The following is a 17,125-nucleotide window of genomic DNA, read 5'->3' as shown; positions in this document are numbered from 1 at the left end:
ACGTGAGTGAGTGCCTGACAAGTGAGTAGATGATTAGATCACTAGGACTAAACAAGACACAATAGTAACAAACAACTCACTGGCTGCTACCTGTAGGAATCTTATTCACCTTTACAATAACTTACACGCTCAAGCGATCATGTGTGACCGGTTCGTTCGAAAGAAAAAACGCAGTTTATGAACTTGCTGTGGAAATAAACAAACTTAAGTAATATACATTTATTACAATCTTTTCAAAAAAATTTCAAAAAATAATAACGCGCAAGTGTAGTTTGGTGATTAAGCATTAAACAGTCTGACAACTTTTATATATTTAAATTTACAATTCCCTATAGAAAACTTTAACAGTTACTAAAAAATTAAAATTAAAAGCATGTAGGGCATTTTTATTCACGTGATAGATTTTTCAGATCTTTTTTAAACTTTATTTTCTTTAACACTCAAATTGTTTGTCGCGATTGGATGATTGATCAAAAGCAGTTTGTGTGTGGGAAAGTGTAAGTTAGGTGCTCCAATCTCTCGCTGTCGTAATGTTCCTTTTACATTTTAAAATTATTCATCGCTCATTTCTTTTAATAGACAATAGTTTGATGCAAATGGTTTTCATATTGGCATATTTCGCAATCGTTCAAATAATATTCATCCTTGTATAACTAATTGTTCAATGCAAAAGATAGATTACTTTCTTTCTTCGTTAAATCTACTTCTTAAAGCTTGGCATGAAAAAGTTCTGACTCTGTTGCATACTTACTGCCAAGAATTCTCTTGCATTACATTTAGGAACGTCCGCATGAAATTGCAATGATATTAAAAAGCAGTGTTTACCAACATTATTTGTTCCATGCATGCATCGGTGGATCAAAAAACTTTTTTTCATACCATTCGGTATGAAAAAAAGCTGTCAATAAGTTTACAATTTATTGACATGTTTTTTCTAAACCTAGCATCATACATGTTGATAACGAGCCTTCGCCCAACTTAAATCCGCCAAATCAAGTCCCTCAAACCATATCAGACATTTCAATGCTACTAAATGTATTCTAGCATATGTTATGCTATTTTTATTCAAATTTACTTGTTTTCATTATTTACAGCTAGCAGGAAAATAAAACGTGTGCAAAATATTTATTTAAAAAATTACTTTCACATTTCCAATGTCTGAAATTTGTATTTTTCTATTGTTATTTACTGTGTTAAATTATTGAGACACATGAATTTGATTTTGAACGCAGTGTTTTTATGTTTGACTCAGATTTAGTCAACGTCAGTCTAAGGTCTCCTTAGTGTGTTAGATTCAGCTGATTTCTTTGCTTCATCCGGAAATCATTACTTGCACTGAAACCACATTTGGCTGGAAAAATTGCTGTATTTGGAGACGTTCGATTTCTGTAATAATGCCTTCCAATTTTCAACTCCAAAGATACTTTACACAATCACTAATTACTTCAGGGTTCGTCTTGAGTTTTCCCCATAAACTTGACGCTAAAGTACTGTACAAGATATTTCCGGGATTTAGTGAACTTTTCCCACAGATGACTCAGAGGGTAACTTTCAACTGCTCGCCTTCCTACTCGGGAAGATGATAGTCAAGTTCTCATGAAACAGTTGTTGTTGTCCTTCCTAAGAGTCGGACTTGGGTTCCAGGCGAGGCCTGAGCCAGTTCGCCACCGCGACCGGGTTTCTCCACAGATCTATTGGATTGAGGACAGTGGGATTCTGTGGACAGCTGAACAGATGTGGCACATCGTCCGGATGTGTTTGGCAAAAAGGACATATGTTAATGTGTCCACTGTCTATTCTTGTAGCTGTTCAAAAGGGTGTTGTGGCCGGATCGGAGTTGAGCGAGGGTTTACCTGGTTGCCCTTGATAGGGTTTATTTCGATTTGTCTATTTTAGGGGTTGGTGGTGGCCACCCATTGAGCAGTATCGGTGCCTATCGGTGCCTGGTACGACTCGGCGGCGGCTTTGGCGGCGTTACTATGAAGAGTGTTGGATGCGGCCTTTAGAGACTTGTTGTTGATGTTCGCTGGAAGCACCGCTACGACCGTTGATGACCATCTTGAGATGAGAGTGTCCTTCATATCTCGGTGAGGTCGTGGTTGAGTGGTAATGATGTTGCACGGGTGGCTTGGTTTGTAACATTGTAGAAGGGATTGTGAGAATAGCAATTCGGAGTGCTGCTTCACTGTTAAGATCCGGCATTCTGAATGTAAATGCTGCTCGGACGTGATTCCGTGGCAGCCTGTAACCAGTTGTAAAGCAGCATTCTGAGAGCGTTGTAATCTATTGAGGCTTGAGTTGGACGTCAGAGGGAACCAAGCCGGGCAGGCATAATCAATTTTGGAACGCCCAATGGCTCTGTATGTCTGTAGGAGTGTTTCTTTATCCTGGCCATATGTGGTGCTGCTGAGAGCCTTGAGAATATTGTTCCTTCTGGTGGCCCTGGCCACTGCCATTTTGTGGTGTTGTTAGAACGACAGCATTGTGTCCAAGGTTAGTCCTAATATTTTCGGGTTGTGTTCCAGCGGTAAAAGCTGGTTGTTTATCTTAATTTGGGGATGGTGGTTGTATTGCGATGTATGAGATGTGAAGAGTGAAACTGTTGATTTAGAAGTGGAGATTTCTAAATTTCTGCTATTGAAAAAATCATATAACTTCTGAAAGTAGCAATTGAGCCGGCGGGTCAAAATATCTACATCTGGACCGGTTGTGTAGATTGAGAAGTCGTCGGCATAGGAGATGATTTTGATGCCTTGAGGCGGAGCGGGTGCTTTGGCTACATAGTAGTTGAAAAGAGTAGGTGAAAGAACAGAGCCCTGGGGTACTCCCGAGCAAATGATGCGTTGTTTGGAAAGATGTTCCTGGAACTCTGTTGATGCGGAACGACCATGTAAATGGTTTGAGAGCAAACCGGACAATCGACCTTGGAAGTGATGACGATAGGAGGTCAGAAAGGAGAATCTGGTGGTTGACCGTGTTGAACGCTTTCGTGAGGTCCAGAGCCATGAGGACTGTGCGATGAGCTGGCCTTTTCTGATTGAAGCCATTGGCAACATCGGTAACCATCAAGTATAATGCTGTGGTGGTAGAGTGGTCTGAACGAAAACCATGTTGATGGTTTGCCAGAGTGAGATGCTCAGTGATGATCGACAGCAGGCACTTCTCTAGGACCTTGGCGGCCGGGCATACTAAAGATATTGGTCGATAGGATTTGCTTTCGCCCACTGGTTTGCCTGGTTTGAGAAGGGGAATGATTTTTGCCTTTTTATACTGCACGAACGTATGGATTCGTTGAATATGTTGGTCAGGAAAGATATTCCGAAAGGGCCAAGGTGCTTTAGGTGGAAGATTGTCAGGTTGTCCGGTCCAATTGATTTAGATGGTTTTGATGATTTTATAGCTGTGGCAACCTAAAAATCGGTGAAGGTGGGATGGTCATCGAGAGATAGTTTCTTGATGGCTTTGGTTGTGCATCTATTAGATTTGTTGGAGATATGGCGTTTTGCTGCGGTAAATTGTTTGTTGAATGAGTTGACCATCTGCCAGATGTTGGTTGTTGATCTATTGTTGAAACTGACAGCATTGTTGGGGTATTGTATTGGTTTGCCGCTTAGAGACTTAATGGTGCTCCAGAGGCTTTTTGTGTTGGTTGTCTTGTTGAAAGTGCCCAGGAAATCCTTCCAGCGCGTGCGTTTGAGGTTGTCTGTTTTAGTTTGAATTTCTGAGGTGAGGATGGCAATGTCTTTGGATGTGAAAGTGTTAGCTCTGAGATCTTCACGTTTTTTCATCAGGGCTGTGATTTTCTTCGAGAGACCACCCTACCTTCACCTGGGATGTGAGTGATGAGTCTTCCTGCAGGAATGTTGTGGTCACTTGCGATATACAAAATATGACAAAACGATCTCTCGGCTACCGATGGATTGGGAGGGAAGGAGGTTTTGGTAAACGCGGCCTCAGTTTTGAAAGTGAAGCCTTCCTAGTTGGCTTTGGCAAAGTTTATAAATTTGATTTTAGGAGATGCTGTCTGTTGAAATGTGGATATGAGGGTGATATGAATTGGGAGATGGTCAGAAGAGAGTGCGGTCATTGTCGACCATTCCATGTTGACAATCAGAAAATCCGAAACAACAGATATATCGGGGGATGACGGTTTTCAGGTTGAGGGGAGACGGGTTGGGGTATCCAGATTGAGTGTGCCGCAGCCTGAGTTTTCAATTTTGCTGGCTAAAGATTCTCTACAAAAATCCTCCAAACTGGAGTACCTAAGCGCATCATGCGCGTTTACGTCTTCCAACAGAACCACGTTTGGGATGGTCAAATATTGTAATATTGAAGCTGAGAAGCCGGAGGGGCAGACTGATTGTGGAGGGATGTAGATGTTGATGATGTTGATATCTGTGCCGTTGGCCCCGATGGTGATGGCCTGACTTCCTGTTGTTGACGTAGGAGGTAGGTTTTTGATTGTGTAAGGAATACTGTGATGGATGAGCATGATGAGACCTCCACCTCGTCCGGTACCACGGTCTTTGCGGTACAGCGCGTAGTCCTTAAAGACTGGTTCTTTTGAGTTTGTTGTTAGTTTAGACTCTTGGATAGCTGCTATGTGAATATTGTGTTTGATTAGATGTTGGCTGATTTCGTCTTGTTTGTTTTTATGCCGTTACAGTTAAGTTGAAGGAGGTTAAGCTGTCCGGCGGATTGTGCTTGGGGATGTGATGTGTTAGAGCAGGAAGAGATGGAAGTGCTTGTTGATGTTGTCTGCCATCGGAGAGTCCCACCCGACCCCCGACACCGACTGACCACTCGAATTGGTGGACATATGAGTGCAGTTGTTACAGTTGTAACGACCGTTAATGTTGTTCGAGAAGTTGGTTGAATGGACCCAGTTGTAGCAGGTGCGGCAACGGGTTGAGGTTTTGGTTTTGTTGATTTGTTGATTGCAGACAGGACAAATCCAGATCTTGGGGGACCCGGGTTTGACTCGATTCCGGCCCTGAGAAGGAGACAACGGAGCAGGTCGGCTGGAAGAGGCTGCTCCGTTGACAAAAACTTAAAATTGACATCCGAGGTTAAAAGGGGGTGTTGCAACGGTTTGTTGGATGCGGTCGACAGAAGGTATGTCGATCGGTCCAATCGGTTCTACCACAAGAAGGCTGTTGCACCAGAACCCTCATGAAACAGTTGAGATTATTGCTTAATATTGAAGTTACAAGCTGATACTAAGATTTATTTTATAATCTTAAATTTTGAAAATATTAATAAAAAATACAAAAAAAAAACAAATTGCACAGAAAATATATTCTACGTTAAATTTAAATTATTATTAAAAATTAAAATGATGTTGAGCTGTGGCATTTAGTCGCATGTGTTTTAAATAAGATGGTGGTTCGCTTTGTTTTGTTTGGCCATCGGTCTCAGTATTCATTTTTTATTACTAGAGAACTATAATATTATCAGTTCTAATTCTATTTTTTAAAAGTAATTGTAAATTTTGATTTAAAAAATGACTTCTTTAAATGGATCTGAAGAGGCTTCTGACAGTTCCTTCCAAACTTACGACGATCATCGGAGGTTGAACGAAACTGATGAAACGCCCAAGCGAATACTTCCTAATTTATCCATGATTAATCAACTTGCTTGGTATAGAATGCCGGAACTGAGCTTATCAGAATTGGCATTCAGACTTAAACAAGCTGAAATAAGAGTTTTTGGCAAGGATAAATATCTGCTGTCATCAACAAATGCAAACACTAACATCAGCAGCAATAATAATAATAATGTTGTTAGCAGCAAAGATACAGATAATCATAATAATCATAAAAATGAACATGACAATGAAGATGGCTTCACGGAAGACGATGTCAGTGTTAATAGTGATTTATTAAACAGAAACGTCTATTCAGAAGTCTACAATTCCTTTGACACTTCTGCTCAACGCACTCTGATGGCCATCAATGAAAAGTATAAAAAACTTGATGATAAATATTCAGGGCCATTGCCATTTGAAGGGAGTTTCATGCATCCAGAGTTTAGTAAAATCAAAGAAGAACCCATGGACACGTCAATGGATTCTCTGCCTGGAATAATTAAAAAGTTTGGTTGCGGTTGGTGTTCTTACAAAACTGATTCAAAGGCACATTTAATGAGGCACAGCAAATCAATGCATAAAAATGTTGAAATGAAAATTGTCCTTAATCCCACTTATATTCCTCCTTCAAAACAGCCAAAAGATTTGAAACGCAAACATCAATGCGAGATGTGCAGCTATCAAACTGATTGCAAATCTCATTTAAGAAGACATCAAGGCAGCGTACATTGCAAGGACAAACTTTATGAATGCCCAACTTGCAAAATTGAATTTGCCAGATCTGAACAAGCAAAAATTCATCACATGGCTTATCATCCTGAAAAGCATTTTGATATAAGAAACATGCATAAACCAGCTTCTAATGCAAAGCAACTTAAACTTTCAGTAAATGATAAAATGGAGAAGATCAAAACATTGTTTGATGAAGTTGAACACTTTACTGATAATCTTCACCAGCTGTCTAACAATGAAATGTTTGACAACAGCACAAATGAAAAAGACTTAGATGGCTCATCAGATCAAGGAAATTCAGATAATCTATCTCCACAAAAGAAAAAAATTAGACTGCGAGTTAACAATGCATTTGTTTGTTTGAAATGTAATTATTCATGTCGAGATATGTGGCATTTGAAAAGACATGTTCTTGATGTTCATTCAACTCTGAAAGATTTCAACTGCAAAGTTTGTCATTATGCAACCAGTCGAGCTCATAGATTATATTGCCACATGTTGAAACATGGGGAGTTGTTTTGTCACCTTTGCGAATTTTCTACAGTTAATCCTGAAATTTATAAATTGCATTCTCAGACCTGTACAGCAGCACAAAAATCACTCAATTGTTCAATTTGTTCAGTTGATTTTGAGCAGATGGGTGTGTACAGAGATCACATAAGTTCTCATCATCCAGGTGCTATGCTGGAATGTACCAAATGTTCGTTTATCACAACTTCAGATCATGATTTAGCGTCACACATGCCTTCTCATAACTGGGAATCAAGGGCTTGTAAGCTGTGTTGGCATTTGGCTGCCGATGAGAAAACATTAGTTGAACATTTTTCGGACTTTCATGCTAAATTTAATGCTGACAACAATGTTTGGATTTGTTCTGAATGTGATGAACAGAATAGTGATAAAAACGAGTTATCCAATCATATTGAAACTCATATTTGTTCTGTTCTTACTTGCCCAATGGAACTCTGCCAGTTTAAATGCACATTACAAAGTTCAGTTAACATGCATTTGAAATATATGCACAGAGATAACGATGATGATGATTTTATTGAACATGAAAAGCAGGAGGAGGATGATGTGGACAAAAACGAAGCTGCTAAATTTGAAGGTGAAGATGAAAATGTTATCATGAACAACAAATCATTAAAAAATTTATTTAAATCTAATGATGATGTTTATCCTGATTTTAAACCACCGTTGGATGAAGGTAGCACCTTGCCTAGCATGATTGCAACAACTAACAACTCAAATACAGAATCAAATGCATTTTTAAAAGAGACTTTCCAGGGTTATCTTTGTTCCCTCTGTCCAGATCGACCTCCGTTCAGATACAAGAAGAGCTTTGACAAACATGTATCTCAACATGCAATGGAAGACTTGGTAGCAAGTGATGCAAAAAACAATGAAGAAAGTTTTAACATCTCTAGTTAAAGTTGTTTTGTGTAATTGAATTAAGGAAAATGTTTACAAACAATTTATGTACTTGTACTCTCATCAAAATTTATTTGTCATGATTTATTTTATGTAAAAAGGAACGTCTGATGTACTTTTTGAAACAATTTGTTTAGTTTATTTGATTTAGACGAATAATTTCTTTTCATTTATTTGTTTGTAAATCCATTGTTTTCGTTCAGCTCATATTTTTACCACTAATTTTTATTGCGTTTTCATGTAACATGTACTCATTCATTTTTTTTAATTTCTACAGATGTCTCAATTTCATGCAATTTTGACGGTTATACTTCAAATTTAATGGCGGCAGAAAATGTTTTTGACTAGTTAGCAATAATTTTTTCCTTGGTAACCTGTTTAGACGGCTGAGAGCCTTGCGTTGTAGTGGTCAGAATTCGATTAAGAGTACCCGCTAGTGCGTTATTTTTGCATGCAAACATTATGCGTTGTGTTCGTTGAAAGTTACGAAGAATGATTAAAATCGTTATAAGTATTAAATGAATGTTCGATATCGTCAGCTCTCGGTCGCAGGGACATGACGCCTGCCGGGTACATGGCCTTTTTTAAGCGCATTTAAATCGATGCACCTATAGTTACGGTAATACATATTGATAGAGTTGACTAAGCTACTTCCCAAAAAGTATGTGATATGTCCTGATAGTAGTTGAGAGTCTAAAACAGTTAAAATACGCAAATGATCGCTTAATAAAATGAAAACAAACGTTCAGTAACCCTGACGCTAGTCGACCCAAATTTATACACATAAAATATAGTTTTTTTTTATTTCGTAAAGATTACACTTCACTGTACGTTTTGTTTTCCCGAAATAGCTTAAAACTGAACGTTCGTTAAACCGTTGCTAACTTTTCTCAGGTACTGTTGAGATATTTTAGTCGTCTTGGAACGGAAGTTTTATCTCAATGTTTGGTGATGTTTTTTTTGTTCGGTACTTATGTTTGCGCTAACGATGGTTGTGGAATGTAGTTCAGTTTGGCGTGATTTGTACGTATCTGTTTTCTTGAGTGGCAGTAGGGTATGATGAAGATAGACAGCTGAGACGAATTAATTGTTTGACGAGATGTAATCAATCATTCAATTAGTTTGTAAAGCGCTATTTCCGCGATGTCCAACAGCGCTCCTCTATGAATTTTGCAGATGGGTCTTGAGATCAGCTCTGAATTTCATAAGTGATGAAAAAGTAGCCAATCAATCAATCAATTAGCTTATAAAGCGCTATTTCCGCGATGTTCAACAGCGCTCCTCAATGAATTTTGAAAACAGATGGGTCTTGAGATCCGCTCTGAACTTTGCAAGTGATGGAGAAGTAGTCGGAGGAGGAGGTAGAGAGTTCCAGAGAAAAGGGCCAGAAAAAGTAAACACAGATTTAACAGAGTGTTTATCACGAATTACGAAAAAGCGATGTTGTAAAGTTGAATCAAAAAGGGACTGTAGGAGACTTGATGTGTGAGCTGAGATGATGGGTGATTATGTAAGGTAAGGTCGGATAATTTGATAACTTTGAGACCATGTGAATGAAGTGTATTGAATGCTTGTAATGTTTGGAGCTCTTTTGTGATGATGTCATTTATATGAGGTGTAGAGCAACATTAGTGTGAGTTGAATGTAATGCCTAATATTTTTAGCTAATTCTTGTAAGTGATAGACAGATGCAAAAATGCATGATTGATTTTTATGGTTATCGCAAAATCGTACTCAAATAAGCACGTCAACTGGAATAATGATAGCAATTTTATTAGAACTGAGGCAAAAAAGAGTGGGAGATAAAAGGCTTCCATGTGGTATGCCCATATTTAGGTATGCCACTCTCGATAACACAATATTAATTCGGTTGACAAATGCACACACAATATTTAGAAAGAGGTAAACAAAATACTAACAAATATAGATAGATATATATGATTGGTTGAACGAAAATTGCATAAATTTTTCAATAACCAAATCGACTTGTGCTCTCTACGCTTGAAAAAGAAAAAGATCTACCCAAGAATTTTTTTCTAAAATAAAGATTCAAGTCTTAGGTATAATTTTGACTAAAAATTAAACATCCTCCTTCACATCGCTCACACGAAAATTAAAGGCGAGAAAAAATTAGACTTGATCAAAATTATTTCACATTATAATTGGAGTGCAGACCACAAAAATTTCTTCGCAATCTAACGAGTCACAATAAGCACAATCTAGGACTATGGATGCCAAGTTTATGGTGCTACAAGAAACTCCAACATTAAAACAGTTGATCCCATTATCAATAAAAGTTTTTAGGAAATGTTTTGGATCATATAGTACGTCGTCATCCAATAGCCTTCATGTTCTCACATCGGAAACATCATGACATTTGAGACATCTGAAGTTAACAATGAACTCTACGTGAAAATCCAATAGTAACCCCAGCTCATAAATTCATCTTTCCAATAACTCCAAAGAGGACCAAAACAAAATCAAAATCCAATTCTCACTTGATGGCTTAGTGGTTAAGGTCGCCAGGTGCTGTTTCCTAGTAACCGGGTTCGAATATGATAAAAAAAGATCCCTCATCACATGCTTCGTTTGTGATGCATAGTTCAGCATGTATTCATACACGATGTTTGTGCGTGTTGTTGAATCCTCTGAACATTGGAAGAGTTAAATTGACCTTTAACCTTTTTCACAGCAGAGCTGACTGCATTAAACATGGTATTTGACCATTTAAAAAACTCAAAAAAAACTCAATGCCTAATATTTACAGATTCTTTATTTAGCCTTCTGCATTGAAACAAGATGGACCCAGGAATCCCCTAATAGCGATTATAATAATAATTTAATAAAAGTAATTTGGATCCTAAGCGACAATGGAATACTTAGTAACAAAAAAGCAGATCAAGCGGCTAGTCTAGCGCATTAATTTCCGATTTCTAACATTCCAATACCAAGATCCGACATGAAACTTGTTATTCATCATTACGGTAACAAAACTTGCTCAATTTTTTGAGTTAGTAGAACATTTAGTTTTTAGCAATTGTATCTGCTTTACTGAACATTGCTGGCATAAACTCTTAAATACTTTTCATAGGTAACGGTCATTCCATTAGAAGAAGACGTCACTTCCTTCGTGAATTTTCTAAAAATTTAAAATATCATATCAGACGCCGATCGGAAGCATCATTTAGTCTCAAATTTAGTCTCACGCAATGGATAAAAAGTATAAAAATGGTTTCTGCGTTTACAATAACATTAACTATTCTCTGCCATCTCGCACTACAGAATTGTTGGAAGATGTTAGCTTCACCTCTTAGATGGTCTATACAACTCTGCGTGGTTAAAGGGTACCTCCTCGATGGGACTAGATGGTACACCCAATATCTTGCTCAAGATGTGTGCTTCAAGTTTGTCAACTCCACCGTGTCACATTTTTGATTTATCTTATAAAAATAATCTACTACCTACCAGATGGAAAACGGCAATAGTCACCCCAATACATAAGAAGGGTCGATCCAATTATCCTGGTAACTACAGGCCAATTTCGCTTACCAGCTCGTGTTGCCGGGTAATGGAGGTAATGGAAAAAATCAACAAACAAATGCTATCCTATTTGTCGGTCAACAAGTTAATTTCCAACTTCCAGCATGGCTTTTTGCCTGCTCGATCCACATGCACTAACTTGCTACAAATTTCTCAGTGATTAGATGTCCATTCGCCAACAAAAGGAAAGTTGTGATGTTATTTACCTCGATTTCAGGAAAGCGTTTGATTCTGTGTCGCACACCAAACTAGTTGATAAATTAAAGGCTTATGGAATTACTGGTAATTTCCTTTCCTGGCTGACCAACTTTTTATCTGAACGGACCAGTTCTTGTTATCGAAGTTCAAGAATAACCACAGGATAGCGAAACATTGGACAACCATTTGAAAAAGACATAGAGTTAAACTAAAAAATGCCTACGTCTAAAGTTGAAAAGGGTTCAAGATTGCCTAAACATAAAAGTTGGAAAAACTTTTTGCGTTAGGAGCACGCATCATTTGTCTGCTCAACACATTGTGAGAAACTGTAGAAAAAAATTACATACTATATATTACTTATATATATTATTATCATACAAAAAAGGTTATTCCAAGTCAACTAAAATTTGATTTTTGCCATTGCGATATCTCATACATCGATTAACAACAACAACTATAGCTAACATGATAACTGGAGCTACCTCAAATATTCAATTCCTATTAGTGATTGCGTGGCTGAAGTGTTCTGCCGACTGAACTTGGTGAACACAACATTAAATCATTGAAAGACTCTGCCAAAACGATGAGACTAAATCTACGCAACTACTTCAAAACGAACAAAAAACAAACAGGAAATCCGATGGGTGATTCAAACATGGCTCGCTTTTCCAATTACAGCAAAATCAATAAAACATTAAATAACTCAGATCTTCTGCAGGTTGCGGTTGTAAGCACTGGAAAAAACGGATAGAAGTGTGTTACAGCCATGTTGAATCGCTCCAAAGCCAGGGTTAATACAGTTAATTAAAAATTACAGCTATCTGTGTGGCTATGATGTAATCTTTACTAGGTCATTGGAAGATCTCCCAGCAACTCTATATAAATTCGCTGAAATGTACTTAATTAAACAGCTGCGAACTAACGCTAAACATTTTAGTCGTTCTTTTTAGATGGGGCATAGTAAAAAATCCATTATGGCCTTTCTGTAAGGCCGGCAAGATCAATAAACATGTTCTGTCGAATTGTGGATCAATTGCATCTCTAGTTCGAAACACCAAAAGCCACAACAAGATCTTTGTGTTAATTGTGAACTGTCTAAAACTACAAAAGTCACATAACTGCTCTATTTATACTGATCTAAACGTTGAAGAGATATGTTCGATATCAACCGCGTTTAAATCACAACGTCCGGACACTATTGAGGTGCTGGAACTTACATTGCCACGAAAATAACCTGGCTCATTCAAAAATGTTTAAGATCCTCAAATATAAAAACAATCTCAAGGCAAACCTTAAAGATAATTTCAAACATTTTAAATTAATTGTTCAAACATTTGAAGTTTTACAATAGGTGTTTTTAAAAAAATTCAATTTACTGTCCTTTAATATTTCTTGGTCTGATTCGTTTATAAACAGTTAAATTTTATCAACAGTATTCTCATCTTACGGTGGTAGGCCTATATATTGTGAAAGAAACTGTATGTGACTTGATTTGCTGCTTTCTAACTCTACTTGTCCTATTCAAAGAGCAAAAAGTTTTTATAATTAGTTTTAAGATGATAATTATTTAAAATATTCATGAAATGATGAAATTTAAATTAACATTATTTTTATTGAATGTTTTTACGGTTGAAATAAAAGTCGTTCCCATGATTATTGTGGTAATTTTTTTGTTACTGTTATTATTTGTAATATTAATTTTTAAAATCTTTTAGGTAATGATGTTTTGAAAACAGTTATAGAACAACTGTTCGATATAGTAAAACAGACTTTCTAAGCCTTCATTTTCCTACCTTCAAAAAGTAAATTTGGCCATGATTCAAGTCATTTTTTATTTTATTGCTTTCATTTATTTTCTTCCGTTTTTAAGTACAAATTTTGGGAATAAACTGAACTTAGTAGGTAATACCTTTTGGTATATTTTTTAAAAATTGGTTCTTCGGTTTGGTTACACGACTACTTTTTATATGAAGGTCAACAAACTTAACTTTTAAAATCGTTCCAGAGATGTCGCCAGGTTTTTTAATGAAATAGGCGTTAAAATGGAAGGTCACAAAATACTGCATTTGCTTCTACAGAATAAGAATTATGCTCAAGCCAGCTTTTAAATCTAACCCTAACCCTTTTTTTATGTTAACGAATAAGTGCAAGTTACGTTAAATAGTTAGGTATTATTTATTATTATTGGTTATTAGGTAATAACGTAATAACGTATTAATTATTAATAAAATAATTTTTCATTTTCAAAGCAAAATTACTAATATATAAAATGATTAGATCTAAAGAGACAAAAACCTAAACAAGGAAAAAATGTTTTCCAAGTCGATTTGAATACAATTCTCAATCTTGTCTAGTTGTTTCGAATAAAGGCGCGCGTACCTACATATGCTTCCCTCGAGTAGGTAATTGATTTCAGTACACGTTTGAAGTTAATTTATTTTGTAGCTGGAAAACACACACACACGGTTAATGATTCGTAGAATATATTTGATGTATTACACATGGTAAATAATACAGATCAAATAAAAAATTGAAGAAGAGGAAAGAAAAATTAATAAGTGAACAAACGTGTCCAGCACGTCTCAAACAAAATTTTGTAACAAGTCGCTTGATTAAGCATTGTAAAATTGCTTTAACGTAACCGCAATAGTAAAAAAATAAATGAAAAATCAATAGAAAAATACTGTCAAATAAAATTTTAAAAAATTAATACATGTCAATGGATACTGTAGATTGTTCTGGAATTCCTTCTGGTAAATTGGGGTCGATGATGGATTTCACGGAGATATTTCTTTCCAGTTCCTTCTTTTTTCTTTCGCTCTCCAAATACTCTTTTTCTAACTTGTTGTTTCTTCTTTTCCTAAGACAAACGGCAACAATAATCAAAACAAGCAGTATTAATAACACGACTCCAATAGCACTCAAGATATATGTCAACATGGGAAATAGCTTAGACGTTTGTTGAACCGGGCCAGAAAATTGCTGGGTCGAACATCTGGCGTCTTTCTGAATGGTGTTGTAGACCGGAACAGTTTCAACGCAAATTGTAACCACTCCGGCTTTTTCAAGATTGTTCGAATAAACAAACGGCTGTGATTTGTACCACACTGTCGAATACTGTCTGACAACAACTGCTGAACCGTTCAATGCAGTTGCATTAGAAGTGTCGTTGTACTGTAAATCCCATTTTATAAGAAACCAATTCAAACTATTTAAATTACCCGCATTCCAATTCATTGTGAAACCACTGTCAGTTAAGTTTGCCGTAAAATCAGTAATCATTGGCCTTGGAAACTTGCAAGACGTTTTATATACAGTTGGTCTATCGAAACGTTCTGGTGTTAAATTTGAAGAGCATGTGCTTGACTTGGGTATGGCGTTTCCTGGACAAAATTTTACATCAGCTAAAAAACAATTTAAATTTTGAATCTGATTTGCGTTCATCAAGCACGTGGTTTTTTGGTAATCTCCAAATTGTGACATGTCAGTCCAGTGAGGTAAGTCATTGCAGTTGCATTTTAAAGGATTTCCGTTTAAATAAAATGTTTTGACGGAAGGAAAACTGGAAAGATCTTCTATTTTATTCCATGAAAAATCAACAACTGCACCTGTAGCTATTATCGTTGGTAGTCCTAGCTGATCAACGAAATTGAGTGTTAAATTCAAGAGTTTCAATTGCGGACTTGATGCTAAAATTGTCGAATCTAATTTGGTCAAGTTGTTGTTACTTAAATCAAGAATCTCTAATGCGTTTAGGTTGTGCAAATCATTAACAGAGAGAGATTGAAGATAATTTTGTTGTAGATCAATTTTTTGTAAAAAACTGAATTCTAAAATTTTTACTTGTTCTAGACACGTAACATTCAAATATAGTTGTTTCAATATAGCTGGACATCTTGCCTCATCAGCATCAAACGTCGTCAGAGGATTTCCATCCAGGTATAAAATTTCCAAATTGTTGAATTTTAAAAATACATCTCTTAAAGATTCTCTTTTCAACGAATTTCCTCCAAGATCCAGTTTGTTAAGAACAGGCTTATCGTTGAATGCGTCTGCATCAAATGTCGTCAAGTTGTTATTTCTCATGTTTAATTCTAATAAATTGCCATTTGTTTTAAACCAACCAGATCCTAATTTAGTTATGTTGTTATTGCTAAAATTTAAATGTTGCAAACGTGTCGGTGTGTCAAACGGTTCATTATCTATTACATTAATTAAGTTGCTGCTTAGATCGATCGTGAACAAGTTACCCAAGGGGTCCAACCAGCCGTTCGGCAGACGTTGAATGAAATTGTTTGAGAGGAATAAATATTTCAACTCTCTTAGACCGGTTAGTGTGTTGGAAGTGATTTTGTCGATGAGGTTGTTTTGTAAATTTAAAATTTCCATGTTGTCCATTCCATTAAATAAGTTATCATCTAATTGACTCAATTTGTTGTCGTTAAGGTATATTTGAGTCATGAAACGTTTTCTTTCAAATACAGAGTTTCCGATTTTTTCAATTTGGTTGTGAGATGCATCAAGCATGTTTATTTGTTCTTGACTGGAAAAGAGATTATTTGACAGAAAGGTAAGACTGTTAAAGGAAATGTTGACATTTTGTAGTTCGGTTAAGTTAACAAAAGTATCGTAATCAAGGTTTTTCAGCTTATTTTGAGCTAAGTTTAAATCCATTATTTTGCTGAGACCAGCTAAGTTAGAGCTACCAATTTTCAAGATATTGTTATTTTCAAGATTCAATTTTTTCAAGTTACTGAGTGCAAACGCATTTTCTTCTATGCTTGTTATGTTATTGTTCGCCAACGAAAGTCCGTTCAAATAAGGAGCACTTTGAAACATCAATGAAGTTACTTTGGTGAAAAGATTATTTTGAAGAGATAAATAATTTAAACTCATCAGGTTTGAAAATGTACCCGGTGGAATATCTTCCAACAAATTGTTATCTAAATACAGGATGTTCATATTTTCAAGACTGTGGAATGAGTCCGGGTAAATTTTTTTAAGCGACAAACCACTCAAATTCAACAACTTTATGTCAAGTCCATCGAAAGCGTACGGAAGAACTTCATCGAACGTTCCAGTAACCGAGAGTTCTTTCGTGGTGGCCACATATTTGCAGTACGGAGGGATTTGAACCGTGGTATCATTCTTCTCTGCGCAGTTCAAACTTTTGAGTGGAGTTGTAATTTGAATGGATGGTTGTTGCTGTTGTTGTTGTTGATTTGCCACCAGAGGTGGTGCTGTTTGTTGCGTTGTTGTTGCTGCTGCTGCTGCTGTTGTTTCAAGTTTTGTTGAATCGAGGAAAAATATTGATTGGCTTTCTGCTTGATAGTTCAGACACATAAGAAAGAGGAAAAACTTTGAAATCATCGTTGTTGTTCTTGACGTCGAAGTGGTGTATGATTGATGTTGTTAACAATTCTTGTTTTGTTATTCTTGCGTTGTTGAATGTTGTTCACAATGTTGCACCAGAAGATTGGATGTTCACTTGATGCTACTTTTAATCCTTCTGTTCAGCTGAAATTTATTCTTATAATTTTATTTAAATTAAATTTTTTAAACTTTTTATCTTTACTTTTCTTGAAATTATTTTTGATTTACTTTAAGCAAACTGGCTTTTATATAATCGTAATGTGA

At 36.4% G+C, this 17,125-nt stretch overlaps 3 protein-coding genes across 3 annotated transcripts; 1 reads left to right on the top strand and 2 right to left on the bottom strand.

Annotated features, from left to right (window-relative positions):
- Positions 1-1,445: 1,445 nt before the first annotated feature.
- Positions 1,446-4,819, bottom strand: HELRODRAFT_169994 (hypothetical protein; the record flags this gene model as incomplete). Its single annotated transcript, XM_009015831.1, has 3 exons — positions 1,446-1,567; positions 4,171-4,596; positions 4,801-4,819. The coding sequence occupies 3 exons, from the start codon at positions 4,817-4,819 to the stop codon at positions 1,446-1,448; spliced, it is 567 nt and encodes a 188-aa protein (XP_009014079.1).
- Positions 4,820-6,064: 1,245 nt separating this feature from the next.
- HELRODRAFT_76025 (hypothetical protein) lies at positions 6,065-6,991 on the top strand (the record flags this gene model as incomplete). Its single annotated transcript, XM_009015830.1, has 2 exons — positions 6,065-6,546; positions 6,652-6,991. Coding segments are annotated over 2 exons (822 nt in total), but the record flags the coding sequence as incomplete, so codon positions are not given.
- A 7,971-nt stretch (positions 6,992-14,962) lies between these two features.
- HELRODRAFT_76198 (hypothetical protein) lies at positions 14,963-16,831 on the bottom strand (the record flags this gene model as incomplete). Its single annotated transcript, XM_009015829.1, has 2 exons — positions 14,963-15,060; positions 15,382-16,831. Coding segments are annotated over 2 exons (1,548 nt in total), but the record flags the coding sequence as incomplete, so codon positions are not given.
- Positions 16,832-17,125: the final 294 nt, after the last annotated feature.

The sequence above is a fragment of the Helobdella robusta genome, assembly GCF_000326865.2.
Source record: "Helobdella robusta unplaced genomic scaffold HELROscaffold_17, whole genome shotgun sequence".
Classification (NCBI taxonomy): domain Eukaryota; kingdom Metazoa; phylum Annelida; class Clitellata; order Rhynchobdellida; family Glossiphoniidae; genus Helobdella; species Helobdella robusta.
This window is presented reverse-complemented; position numbering and strand designations above follow the sequence as displayed.